This window comes from Carex rostrata, chromosome 10 (assembly GCF_964058835.1).
Source record: "Carex rostrata chromosome 10, lpCarRost1.2, whole genome shotgun sequence".
NCBI lineage: Eukaryota > Viridiplantae > Streptophyta > Magnoliopsida > Poales > Cyperaceae > Carex > Carex rostrata.
The window spans coordinates 11626620-11641299 of NC_135927.1; the positions used below are offsets into that span (position 1 = coordinate 11626620).

General features: G+C 32.8%; 1 protein-coding gene across 1 annotated transcript; it reads right to left on the reverse strand.

Annotated features, from left to right (window-relative positions):
• Positions 1–9566: 9566 nt before the first annotated feature.
• On the reverse strand, positions 9567–11011 carry LOC144560490 (uncharacterized). Its single transcript, XM_078309705.1, has one exon. The coding sequence runs from the start codon at positions 10873–10875 to the stop codon at positions 9832–9834; it is 1044 nt and encodes a 347-aa protein (XP_078165831.1). The 5' UTR covers positions 10876–11011; the 3' UTR covers positions 9567–9831.
• Positions 11012–14680: the final 3669 nt, after the last annotated feature.

Here is a 14680-nt window from a genome sequence, read left to right on the forward strand (position 1 = left end):
TAAAATATTATGACATTTCAATTTTGTTTTTATGTGAATTAATAAGTTGAAAAATCAACCTCTAGATATTATGCACATTAGTACTTTTTTTTTATAATCTCTTGATGACAACCAAAACGAAATGCTGTAATATTTTACATATGCATAGATAGAATGATGTAGATCATATCCAATAATTTTATTTTGACTTTTAAGTTTCAAATTTTGATTTATTAAAGTTCTAAAAAATAAAGACATGATGGAGGCACAAAGAATGAAGACATTTGAACCCTCCTCATGCCAATTATATGATATATTTTTCAAATGGTAAAGAAAAACATTTTTTTTTCCAAAAAAATATTATAATAAATTTATATGAAATATAGGATTTTAATCACCTAGCCATCTGTGACCACATACACTCATATTTTTATTCAACGCATTCAAGAATATATATATTTTTTTTTTCAAACATAATTAAGGACTTTTCAAGTACAAATTAATATCCTTAAACGCCGAACATAGCATTTAAGCATCTATTATTGAAGACATAATTAAACATCAAACTGTAAAGGAATAAACACCTGACCAGCACATACAACGGCTCATATATATTTTCAAGTTTCAACACATTCAAGAGCAATTATATTTCTGCAAATATAATTAAGGTCTTTTCAAAATATATTTATATTATTTTTTTTATTCACTTAGAAAATTGTATAGAGATTACGATTAATTTATGCTCCACTATAGTGTTTTTATGGGTCAGCTCAGTTAAAACCGTATTATCAAATTTTAATTCAGTTTGCATAAGTATAAACCAACTCAATTAATTTAGAAAACCAAAATTGTAGTGAACCATTAAATTTTTGTGCAAGTACCTGAAATATTGCTTTTTCTGTAAGAAAAAAAGAGTGCAACTTAAAAAATATCTGCTTCTCCAAGCATCCGTGCATATATAAAATGTATAGGTTTCCTCATTTATATAGCATTATAACGAGATGGGCTACGGTGAGTTGCGAAGTAAAACACGTTTCTACTTCACGCCGTATTTTTATTTTGAAAGTCCAAACGACCAATCCGAACCGTTAGATGTTTAATCCATATTGAAATGTGCTTGGAGACCAAATTTTATATTTTTTGGAATTTTTTTACAATTTATTAAGCATTTTTGAAAATTGCTGTTTTGCTGTGAACAGTAAAAAAACAGTAAAATTTTCTGGACCATCAGATCAGCGACATTCAAAATTGCTTAATAAATAGTAAAAAAATTTCAAAAAATGTAAAATTTGGTCTCCAAGCACATTTCAATATGGAGAACAAGATGAACGGTTCGGATCGACGTTTTGATCTTTAAAATCGCAAAATATGAGCGTGAAGTAAAATAGTCGCTTTACTTTGCAACTCACCGTAGCCCATCTCGCATTATAACTGGAGAGCTCAACCTAACTTCATAACAATTAAATTAATTACATGATTCTACATTTAAGATGGCAAATTTAAGAAATAAATTACTCCAACTGGGGCACATATGCCCCATTTTAATATATGAAGCTATACCTGTTTTTTTGTCATTAGCAAAAATAAGTATAAATTCAGCATTTTAAATGAATCTTTCAAGGGTTCAAATGCCTCGTTGTTTTTGTGCACCAATCATTTCAAATTAATCGTTGTTACAAATTCTAAACAGTCAATTTGAATTGCTCAACATAATCTCCATGTTAAAATGAGCTTGCAACCAAATTTTATACTTTTTAAGAAACATTTTATTATTATTTTTCATAAGATTTTAAACCATCCAAAAACAACTATTTTGTACATATCTAAAAAAATAACAATTAGTATAAAATTTGGTATTTAAATACATTTTACTATGGAGATTATGTTGAGTGATTCGGATCAACTCTTTGAACCACTGTTATTAAAACCGGACCGGCCCGGACGGATGGACAGGAAAAAACCAGAACCAGACCTATTTACGGTTTGGTTTGTTTAGATGATCGGATCTGCAACTGAACCGCCAAATATCGGTTTAATTGACCGGTCTTTAGTAAAAATCAGTAACTTGTTCTTAAGAAAAACCGGGTTTTAAACGGGCTCAACTTTTGATACACCTTTTCAGCATTAATTAAGAGAGAGACAAAAAATGCACAGCTATTGCACTAGACTCTCATCCGTACGTACACACTTACACCATGTAAAGTTACAAATGTAGGTACTAAGATGGGATTTATTTTATATTATAAAATTTACACAAAAGACCTTAAGGTTTTAGATATATTAAACTACTTAATTATGTATGGTATAAAAAGTAAAACTATATTTTTTTTGTATATATCTGTTTCATTTCAAAATAACATATGTTATTATTCTTTATTTGTTGTTATTTTTGTTGAAGCACTATGTCTTTTATTAAAGACATCCTATATTATTATTACAAAATACATTTAGTTATTTTCTATGTTACTCGGATACGGCTGTTTAGGCACAGTATCCGTATCCGATACACGTCCGATACGGCCACGATACGCCAGGTGGCGTATCGAATGACGTGGTGTATCCTTAACACTCTGATACGGTCAACGATACCCCACTGAAACAACCGATACGGCTCCATTACGCTCGGATACGCCCACTGAACGCCCGATACGCCTTCAGAAGTCTGTGAGCCGCGCATGGACCGGCCATTTTTCCTTTTGTGTGCACACCGCGCGCAGACCAAGTGCAACCAGCAAATTTGGAGCAACAACCAGGCTTAACCAGCACATTTGGAACAAAATTATGTCTCTAGCTAGAATCGAACCAAGGATATGAGGGAAAGCGGACATAGGCCTCAACCACTGCAGCAATTCACATTTTATGTTGTAATATAGTAACTTTTTTATATAACTTATATAAAGTACTTTATTCAAGATTTTTGATACTTAATTTATATAATACAGATGTTGAATCAATAATACAATTAATATAATATATAATAGGTGTATCGTATCCTAGATTTTTGAAAATTGTCGTATCGCCGTATCCGTATCCATGCAACATAGGTTATTTTTAATAAAATCACTATATTCATTTTAATTAGATGTTAAAAATATATATGTGCAAACTTTTATGAATCCTATATAAAAATATTATTATTTTATAACAATTTTTACATTTCATACATATATAATTATTTAAAAAACCAGCAATTGAACCGGTTGATCCATCGGTCTGACCAGCAAACCGTTGAACCAAAAGTTTACCGGGTCGATATCCGGTCCGGTTCTAATAACATTGATTTGAGCCATCATCAATTTGTAGCTTTAGATATGCTATGAAAATTTAGCACAAACTAAGCATGTGCCTAAAACTGAATAAATGAAAAGATTAAATGAATCATTTTATTAGGTCAATAGTAATATTGACAAATAATAATTGTACCGTTGGTTTTCATAATTGATTAATTGCCTAAAATAGATCATTCTAAGATAGACCGAACATAAGCAACGAAGATCTAATTAGTGGGGTTGGGTTTACAAAATGCATTTCATTTGAGAGTTTTTTTTTTTTTTTACTTTGCTTGATCGGTTATTCCTTTCAACCGTACCAGTAAAAAAAAGAATCAGTGTTTAATGTAGTGACTAAAAGCAATATCATTGGTTGTGAAAGGTTGTTGTAGATTTGAAATCAAAATGAGAGTCCTTTATAGATATTTATAGGTAGATTATTATGCATTTAAAAAAAATATAGTTAGATAATATGCATAAATTTATCTCCTTTTTTTTAAACACTGATAGAGGCTATCAGATTCGCATAAAATATTTATCTCAGAGATGAAAATTTGACCTCCAACTTTTGAAAAAGTAAAATAAAAAGAATTTCCTAAATTAAAAAGGAAACAATGTAAAGTGAGTCAAATATGCTGATGAAACATTTGATTGTATATGAATAAGAGGCAATTGAAGGCATTAGTTATAGGAATAAGAGCTAATTTAATGCAATAATGTGCAACAATTGAAGCAATATTAGCATCCAGCTGATGGATACAGTAGCAAATTAATTAATTCAGTCATCATATATAGTATTGGTATCCTTTTCATGTATCTAGCAAACCAACCGAATCTCGTTGACTAGATTCATTTTTCTCGCCGAGATCCAAAATCCATCCTATTTTTTGTTATGTTTAGCATTTAAAAAAATGTATAACATCAAATTAGAAAAATCTCAAAACATAATATGAACTGAATTGCGTTTCAATTCGAGTAAAATGCAACTTGTATTTACATTTTACTGTTTATACATTAAGGATACTGTTGCTTTATTTAGTTACTGTTGAGAGAGAGAGATATACTATACCTTATTTTTTGAAAATCTTCGCAGAATCTGCAAAATCGTGAGGGCGAATCGAACTCTTGACCTTTGAGTACAACAACTCTAGGACTTATTCCTAGCCAATTGTGCTACCTCTCCTTTCGCCAAAATACTATACCTTAGCGAGAGAATTTTGACCAAATTTAACAGAGAATTTCATCTAATTAAGAAACTCCGACTATTTTCAAGCAAGAGCGCTCTGAAGACTTTTAATCTATTTTGGTGGAAGTTTCGTCAAGTTTAGTAAGAAAATAAGTGGAATTGACGAAGCGGTGAGACGTAATAATTGGGAAGTCGAGCGGATAAGATCCGTCGGAATATTTTTTACTGGTGGTAACGGATATTCGTTAACTTAAAACTTGCGAATTATCCGTATTTGTATCTGTATCCGCTTCCGAAATTGAAACCATATCCGTATTTGCATCCCTCTCTGTAAACTATCGGTATCACAATATCCTAATCCGCAAAAATCTGAATACAAATCCGGATACGATATCCAATCCGTTTGCATCCCTAAATGGAAAGAACTTCGTGTGCCTATCTAATGTTCATGCAAATTGAACGGATCCAATCAATTATCGAACTTAACTTGATTCAATAAACATCGGAAAGCCCATTTACCAATTGCATGATTTTTGGGTTTGGCCTAATTTGGAATCTTGCTTAACTGCTTGTTACAATTTGGATTTATCTAGGAAACAAACTAAGCAATGAGAAAATGATGCAATTTAACTTGGGTTCAAGTTTAGTCCGAAGTCATTTGGACAGGATTTCTATCCAAACCAAACGATCATATTTGATCAAAATTGATTGGATTAATGGTAATAGTTTTAGCTTCCCTTCCCTTCAAGCTAATAAAGGAAACGACCCTCATTTTTTCTCTTTTAGTCAAAGGAAATTATTTTTCTCTTCGTGATTGAACTCAAATCAAATCGCTCCAAAAAAAAAAAATTTAAAATTATACGGAGAAAATCTTCTCTCTCTCCATTCCCTATGTCCCATGAGAAAACACAAACATTAATTTATTATTTGTATTTTTTGAAGGTCAGAGGCTAGGTGCTGAGATACCTGCAGCTCTCCTAAATGTCCCATGACTCCATGAGGTATCAGAAAATCAAATAATTTGGAGGATTCAATATTGGCATGTTATCTCTCGCTCAATTCAACCAAGTATCATAGTGTAATTGTCAAGGTGTTTGAGCAAATTTGGTTCGATCTTTACTAACATTAACAGGTTGTATCAACTGGCATCAAATCAAAATCCATTCGATGTCTGCTTTAAGCCGTCTGAGTTGCTCGAGATTTATACGAGTGGATTTGAGTATATCCTAATATTAATTGTTCCGTGAACATAAACTTTCTGTGTGAATCTCGACGTAAATCATATGGTTTAAATCGGACATCAGACGAATTTGGGTAGATGCTTATCGAATCCCGTCTCTCTTTGTAGCAAGAAGGATAGTTAAATATAGATGAATAGTATATGCCTTTTATTATTGGTGTCTTATTTTATTACGGTAAGTAAGAATTGATTATATTTTTTTTTGTTTTTGACAGTGTAATATGACTATAAGTAATTGTAATTATAGTTAAATCTAAGAAAGCAGCTAACAGTCTCCCAAAAATTCTCGGATATTTTCAACTAATTCTGTAAACATCAATACTAAATTCTATAAACATCAATACTAAATCATGTAAACTAACTCAATAAATCCTGTAAACATAAAAATGCTTGAAAATTGTTAAAAACGCGTGAAAGCTGTTAAAACCGCGTGACAACTGTTGAAAACGCGTGACAGCTGTTGAAAACACGTGACAGCTGTTGGGACCACCTTCTGTGAACATACACATAATATCCTGTAAACATACACACATTATCCTGTAAACATACACATATTATCCTATAAACATATACATATAATTCTGTAAACATACATATTGTACTTGAAATTATAGCAGTTGAAATTATGACAGTTGTGGCAGTTAAAAACGCGTCAGAACTAAGCTAAAAAGGGAAGGCTTTTATACACGAAGATTTTTGAGGGACTGTAGCCAGGGGACATTACCTTTTCTCTAAATCTAATTCTTGGTTCTTAACGTATTTCTCATGCATATGGTAAATTTATTTATTATTTTGTCTACCAAACAATTTTTGCTTTGTGCAAATGTTTCTTCAATTTCAATTTGTAGTTGCAAATTGCCATAACACCTTTTTTTATTTTTTACAAATTTTCATAACACCCTCTTGTTGTTTGTTTAGAGAGGTAGGCTCCAAGTTATGTTCTGACATTTGAGAAAGGTTGGGTTGAAACTTGAAAGCATGCACTGCAAATAATTAATTCATAGATTCAAAAATTATTCAATATTATTCACAACATTAGAAACCAGCAATAAATTTCAACTTCCACCTAGTAACCTAGACAAACAACAGTGTCAGGGTATCCATTCCACGTAGCAAAGCAAAGGGAACCCTTGATGAACTCCACGTGGCCAGCCGCTGATCCACCTGCCATGTTTGTGTTTTGTTTGTTTTTTCATTTAGCTACCTTTAACCCAAATTCAAGTAAGACAAACTCAAGAGTAGAGAACGGAATTATATTATGTTTGCAAGCTTCGTTAATTTGCTTTCATAGGAAGGAATCCAGGTACAATATATAAAATTATGGAGAATCTCAAGGAGAAAGCCAAGGAGACAGCTGCCTTGGTACAGGCCGGTACGGAGAAAACCAAAGCCACAGTAGAAGAAAAGGTGTACCATACTTTTTTAATTCAATAACAGAATAATGATTAATGATACTTTTCTGACGTAGTATATATAATTGGATTAGATCCCTAACTAGAATTAAACATATTTTATTTGTATTGTTATATAAAATAGTTATAAACGTTACCTGTTGGCTTTTACTTTTTATCTTGGAAGGTATTGAACAAATAATACATAAACTTGATTTCATTCTTTTAGTATAATCAAATATAAAAGTTTTGACGAACAGTATAATAAATATGAAAACTCAAGTAGTTCTACGATACTCATCAGTAGGGTGTCAACGAACTGGCTCAGTCTGAGTTAAGTTCTGGCTCAACTTGTTAATTTTGAACTGAGCTACAGCCGAGCGAGTTGGATCTAAAACATCGGAGCTAAAACTCTAACTTAAACTCGTTAATTCTGAACCGAACTAGTGCTGAATTAGTTCGTTAACAGCTCGATCCAGTAACAAGCGAGCTGTTAGCGAACGAGTCAGGTGTGAGTCACAATCGAGCCACGAGCTTTTTTGCCTATCCTACTCATCAGTAGGATCGACGAGTAATGGAAACTCTTGAAATATTCTCTCATATGTAAAATTAAAAAAATATATATGGATACTACATCCTTGTCAGCTTATTAATATCAGTACGGGACAAGATCAGATAGTAAACCACATGCAATTCCAGAATTCACCTAAAAAAAAAAAAAGAAACTTTTTTTTTTTTGAGATTTGATATATTTATACGCCTGACTATACAACATATGTTTCTGTTCATTTTCTTACCATGGATGATTTCTTTCTCCAAAGCTTCTTACCAAACTCAACATGCTGGATAATGAATGGCCATGGATTGGTCCTTTGTTTATATCAATGTTTTAAAATGCGGCAGCATGGACCGCAAATGCAGCCACATATGCTTATGCAGTGGTCTTCTGCATACAGAATCTCATGCAGTTTTACATATACAAGTACATATACGGTCCATACAAACTTGAAAAAAGCCTAAAATTTATTTTAGGATGGAGAAGATTAAAATATATAACCTTTATATAGTAAAGGACACAAATAAAATAACTAAACTAAACAAGTCTTTAAATATAAATTAGTTTTATTTTATCTAAGTTTTATTTTATCTATATTTCTTTAACAAAGCATGATAAAACCACATATATACTTCCGCATATACAGCCTGCATGTAGTGGCCTTCCGCATGCATAAACAAAACCACATTTTAAAACACTGGTTTATATAAAAAAAAATTCAAATTGGCTCTTGCTTTCCAATGTTCCAACCTGAGGAGGGTCAAAATGCACCATTATTTTTGTGCTCCTAACGTGCACCCTCCTCTCATATCTTGATTTTCAAAGTTCAAATAGTCGATTCGAATCTTCCAACGTATTTTTCATATTAAAATGTACTTGGAGACCAAATTTTACATTTTTTAAAATTTTTTTACTATTTTTTCAGAATTTTTTATTAAACTAAACAATAATAAAAAATTCAGCAAAGTGATAATTTTCAAAAATTCTGAAAAAATAGTAAAAAATTTCCAAAAAATGTAAAATTTGGTCTCCAAGCACATTTTTATATGAAGAACACGTTGGAAAATTAAAATCGACTATCTGAACTTTGAAAATGAAGATACAAGGAAAGGGTGCACGTTAGGAGCACAAAAGGGAGGGTGCATTTTAACCCTCCTCGTACCAACCTATACTATTCAAATTGGCTCTTGCTTTCCATTGTTCAGTAAAATGATGAAAGTTCTGTTCTTATGTACATTCTGGGTACCATACTGTCATATTTTATGTACCAGTATACTGTAGCATAAATATTTTAATCATGTCATTATCTTTTTAACAGAACTAGCATAAAATTCCAACTTCCAAGCACCCCTAATTTCCTAAAAGAACCTCCTTAGCAGTCGGGGAAAAAATCTACCAAGTGAATAATATGCCAGTTTGGAAAAAACAACAAGACAAATTTTATTTCTAGCTTATAGTAGTAAATACTAAACAGGGAAAAAAAAATGAAATTGCAAACTTCACATGATATTTGTGAAGCCTTTTGAGCATTTCAATATTTTTTTTGACATTAACAATTGAAAATTAATATTTCAAATATTAATGACTTGACCTCAGACCCTGAAAAGCTTCAGAATGCTACTGCCACTACACTCAATTAACTAACAAGAAAAAGAAATCCCTCCTTTTTTTCTAATTAGCAATTGTTCTAAAAAAGAGGCCACCTAGGTAATTCTGCCGCAAGTGTAATCACACATGCTCAAATTTTCTTCATGTCGGTGATCACCCAAATTATTATGTTGTTTAAATCTCCATTTGTGTCAATGTTTAGACTAATTTAGCAGTCTCGCCACAATGTCATTTCAAATCTTAAGAAAAATCAATCTTCAAGTACTTTTGTTGTCAGATCCTTAATCAACTTTTTTTATTGATCATAAGTCATAACACCATTCAAAATATTCACAAATTTAGCAGAGAGAACTAATCATGCATAGACATGAAAGATGTATTATAAAGCACAACTAAAAAATTTGCCAAAGCAAATATAGAACCACTACAATTCAGCAGATTTGTACATGCTAACAAAAAGGTAAATTTTATTAATATTAACATTAAGCTCCCGAAACCCTCAACTTTAACCAACCAGCATTATTTATTTCAATGGAGGAAGTACAAAGAAAGAAGGCAAGAATGAGAAATCTCACCTCACAAAAATTGCAACTTTACCCCAATCATTTCTTTTCAGACAGCTTTGCCCCTGGCTTCTTCACCTCTTCCCGACCAGCCGGCCTAGAACCTTCTGGAACCTTACCATTATTCCTCCAGTCCCTCTTTTCAGTCGTTGTCATATGAGGCTCATCCCTGCTGACACCATCAAATGTTCTTCCAATACCATTAGCCCTCAATGCGATGACCTCAGCACGGAGATCCTCCACTGTCCTCCTCAGCAATCCACTTTCAGCCTTGAGCTCATCAAATTCAGGTTTAAACCCTGGGTCTGCTTTCGCTTCTGCTCCATGATCACTGGGATTCTTCTCAGCCTCTTTTGCATTGCGCGTCACATGCTCGATTGAAAGCTTGTTCATAACAAGTAATGGCATCTTGGTTATTGACATGCCCGAGTTGACCCGACCAAGCTCTGGCGGGACCCGCAAACCCCACCTAAACTTAACATTAGCACGGTTGAAGAAGGGCAGCACAGTCCCCGCATTCAATTGCATACCAGATAGAAACCCATTAGTGGAATTGGCAACATCAGTTGTGAAACCGTTGACACTTTCAAACTGGTAAAACCCAACGGAGGTTTTACCGACCCCGGCAACAGCGGGATCTGGTACGTTCTTTTCATGGTCAATAACAATTTTCTTCACCACAGATTCCACGGAGTTAGACTGAACCGATTTCTTCAAAACAAAATCGCCAAACCTTGGTTTGATGAGGATCGAGAACCTGGGACCCGACCCGATAGCACCAGGCCCGACTAGATTGAACTCAGCAGACATGCCAAATGGGGCTTGGAACGGCGACCCAAAGGATCCGACCCCAGTTTTGACAACAAGAGAGAACGGCGTTACCGGATCATTGGGACGGTACGAAACTCGAAACGAGGGACCCGATTCGAAGGCTGTGCCTAGGTCGAGGCGAAGCTCCTTCGTTTCTCCGGCGGAGACGCCAGAGAGGAAGGGGAGACCGAGGATGCTGATCGGGACCTTCGCACGGAGCAAAGGCTTTTGGTCGTCGCGAAACTTGATCGAGGCCTTCATGGCGTTGGACATTGGTGAAACCTAGATTACATGGGAGGAAGAGATGGCGAAGAAGGCCAAGAAGGTGAAGAACTAGAAAAGGGATTAGGGTTTTCAAATTTTGCGAACTGGTCAGGTTGGAGAGTCGAAGATTGTGAGGTGGGGATTTGATTTCGAATTGGGGTTTTTGGAGTCTGGAACCTCTGCACTATCTGAAATTTTCTGGTTAGATCTATACTGTCCAATAAAAATCCAGACCAATCCGGCTGAGGTAGAATGCACGGGATCCCTTTAATATTCGTGTAATTAATGATATGACGGTCAAAGATCTAACTCAAAATTTCTGTTACTATAGAGATATGATTCGGGGTTTGCGAAATGTCTCGTGTTGTGCTCTGAATAACTGCGATGAGATAAATAGACGGGGTTTGCGTAGACCGTTGAACTTGTCTTGGGGGTGGACCCACTGTAGGAAGATCTTGTTCCGTAGACCAGGTTCTTTTGTACTGTAAAGCACAGAGATAAAGAGATGTGAACGCGGTACTAGTGAATGGTGCTAATTACGTGTTTTACCCCGAAAATAATTAAAGGAATGTTCGAATTTCGATAGATCTCCTGTGGCATGCACGGTGTAAATCCGTGCGTCCTCTTCCTTGGTGTGATGCCGATGGACCGATAATGCCTGCTTCAAATCACAAGATTCCAATACAAAAACAATGGATCTGAGCTCGAATTTATTTCTGTATTTAAAATCAAAATTTATTTTTTAAAATTTTTATATATTTTCTGGATATAGAAAAAACCATTCTTGTTATTGAGTATCTCCATCCCAACTACTCAAATTAATTTCAAAATAATTGTTAACTACTAAATAGAAATTGAGTCACTCTTAATTTATAAACTTCTCTATCTCTGAAATTGAAATTACAATTTCGTCATAGATTAAAAAAAAACTTTTTTACAGAAGAAAAAAACTTCAGCCAAAATTTTTGTCAGCGTGGAGTTCATAAATGATTTCTTAGTAAAAAACTTTTTTGCATAGCTTCTAAATAAGAAACTCGCGTACATTTATGAAATCGAAATAGAATATACCATACTAGATTAAAAACTCTAATAATATCATAGATGAATAAGCTCTGAAGGGTCTAGAATTTTTAAAATTAGCAGTTTGAGTTTAATTTTAATTTATTTAACATTAATGTTATTAATTTATATAATGAAAAAATATAAGAGGTTTTGAATTTGATTGGAGTATGTCTAATTTAAAGTTTTTGTATAGATAAATATTCTATTACATAATTCTCATAAATATACGCTCTTTTGATAATTGGTTGATAGAAATAAACATATCTGTTACTACTTACTTGGAAGAATATTTATAGAATAATTGATTTAGTTAGAAACCTAGGTGCACGATTGACCTATGGTGCACGATTTTTGATAAATTATGGACCTATGGTGCACGATTGACTTAAAATTAGAAAGAATCACCAAAAGTAACTGAAAAGGCGGAGAAGGCAAAAATAGAAATCGATGGAAATTGGAAAAAGAAAATTAGAAGAAATGAGAACATTATGTAGTTCTAATTTATCATTCTTTGAACAATCTATTTATCTTTGGTCAATCTTTTCAAAATATAATTGAATAAATACGTCTGTTTTAGCGCAATAGTTAAGTGTGTATTATTGTAATACTCATTTATACATTGAGCAGTGATCAAGTGTATATTATAGAGTCTCATCGGAATAAAAATTAAGGATAATAGAATTCAATTTAATAGAAAAGAAAGGATTAAAAAATAATTTGGTATTGAATTTTATTAATTGGAAGGTGTAAAATGCAAAAAAAAAATTAATATTTAACAGATAAAGAAAAGTTCAGTTCAATTAATTTATCAAATAGTATCATTGCCATTGAGTAAAAAAAACCTTTGTAACCGAAGTAAAAAACAATAATAAATCTAAATATAAAAAGAAAAACGAAGATGAGAAATCCACAGCTTCTATTTCTCTTTTGAGCAAGAAACCTCCGATTCCGATCAGAGCCAAAAGGAGCATAAAAAATTATTCTCGAAGATCAAGATATACGGTGACAGCTGTTAAAACGAGTTTTAATCAGCTCAAAATTGCATGATATTTGTCAACAATAATGTTTTTAAATGCGGTCGTATATGCGTTTGCAGTTCAATACTCGCTCTTAGAATTCCATGCGGCTCATATATGTAGATTAGTTATATATATGTGCTCCCACAACTCGTTGCCGAAAATTTGTCATTACATTTAGTACGAGAAATTTCATATGTTACGAGAGAATCAAATCCATGACTTTATGAAAATATGGTAAAGAATATAAACCAGTAGGCTAGAAGACATTTGTCTTATAAATTAATTCTATTTTATATATATTTTTTCAACAATTTATAATAAAACTGTGTATGTATTTCTACATACAAATATATATATATGCAGTATATAGTGAATTGCATATTAAAACACTGATCAATTGTTATGTTTTAAGTGAAGTAAACAGATGAGGATTGATATTATCAACAAATGTGACTTGATAAAAAAATCAGCAGCTTCTAAATCGATAACATTATAAGTTTGTCTGATTTGAGAATATTGAAACAAATAATAAAGATGAATAAATCAATATATTTTGGTGGGCTAGATGAGACGGATCATAGATTAAGCCCAGCCCAGTGTATTAGCTGTTGGATCAGATTAGACTTGGAATGCCAGATGGGCCGCTTCTCTTTTATTTCTCACTGAATTTTGAGACAATAGTACTAGGAATCTAGATTAACAAAAAGGTTTCGTTGGTTTGAGATTTAAGTTGCAATATGAGGCAGTATTTTTGGACTTTGAGATTCGTGCCAAGTTAAAAAGAACGGTTCAGATCTAGTAATGGTAAAAGATTCCCTTATCAAGTCGCAATAGCGGCTTGCAATATTAAATAAACAAAAATTTGTGATTTATATGCGCGCAGCTCACAGCATGAACAAACAGTTAATAAACTAGTCCGTCTCGATCGACTCGTCTCTTAATTAACTCAGCTCATTCTAACTCAGGTTGAATTCAAACTTTATCTAGCTCGACTCGAACAATTTACAAATTTAATTAAGACCAGCTTCTTTATCATATTTTTCATGTCAATACACGTCACATTATGAATTATTTTATATTTAAAATCACTTAAATATTCTATCTCCAAATAACAAGCCATGTCAAAAAATGGGCCTAATGGAAAAAATTAATTACCTTACGTATGGAATAATGAATTGCTATGTTATTTTCAATCAAAGTTGCTACGATCTATTTTTTTTTCCACTGGCTTTTCAGATCGAGAAGCTTTTTTAAATAGAACTACTTGTAATGATTTTAACAAAACAAGTATAGAGGAGTTGGATTTTATAAAAAAATAACTCCACTGATTTCTTATTTCAGTGGAGGAAGAAATAAGTTTCTCCTTCCACCAATCTGCGGAATCGATGGAGTCGTTTTCTGTAAAATGGTACTAAACAAACATCACAAATTTTCTGTGAATTGGCAAATGCGTTTCTCCTTCCACCGATCTATTGCCTCAGTGGAGTTGTTTTCTATTAAATCCATTTTTTTTGTGTTTGTTCCTTTAAAATCATTAAAAATTAGTTATATATAAAAATAAAATTCCAGATCGAGCCTGTGAAACTATTTTTTATTTCCTCCATTATATAATACTTGAAAGTGAAAATAAAAAGTAATGAAGTTATACCAGCCGTGAGGTTATTCGACTTAGTTTCGTGATATAATGATTTATAACTATTTTATTGTAAATTGATAATATTAAATTGAAGAGA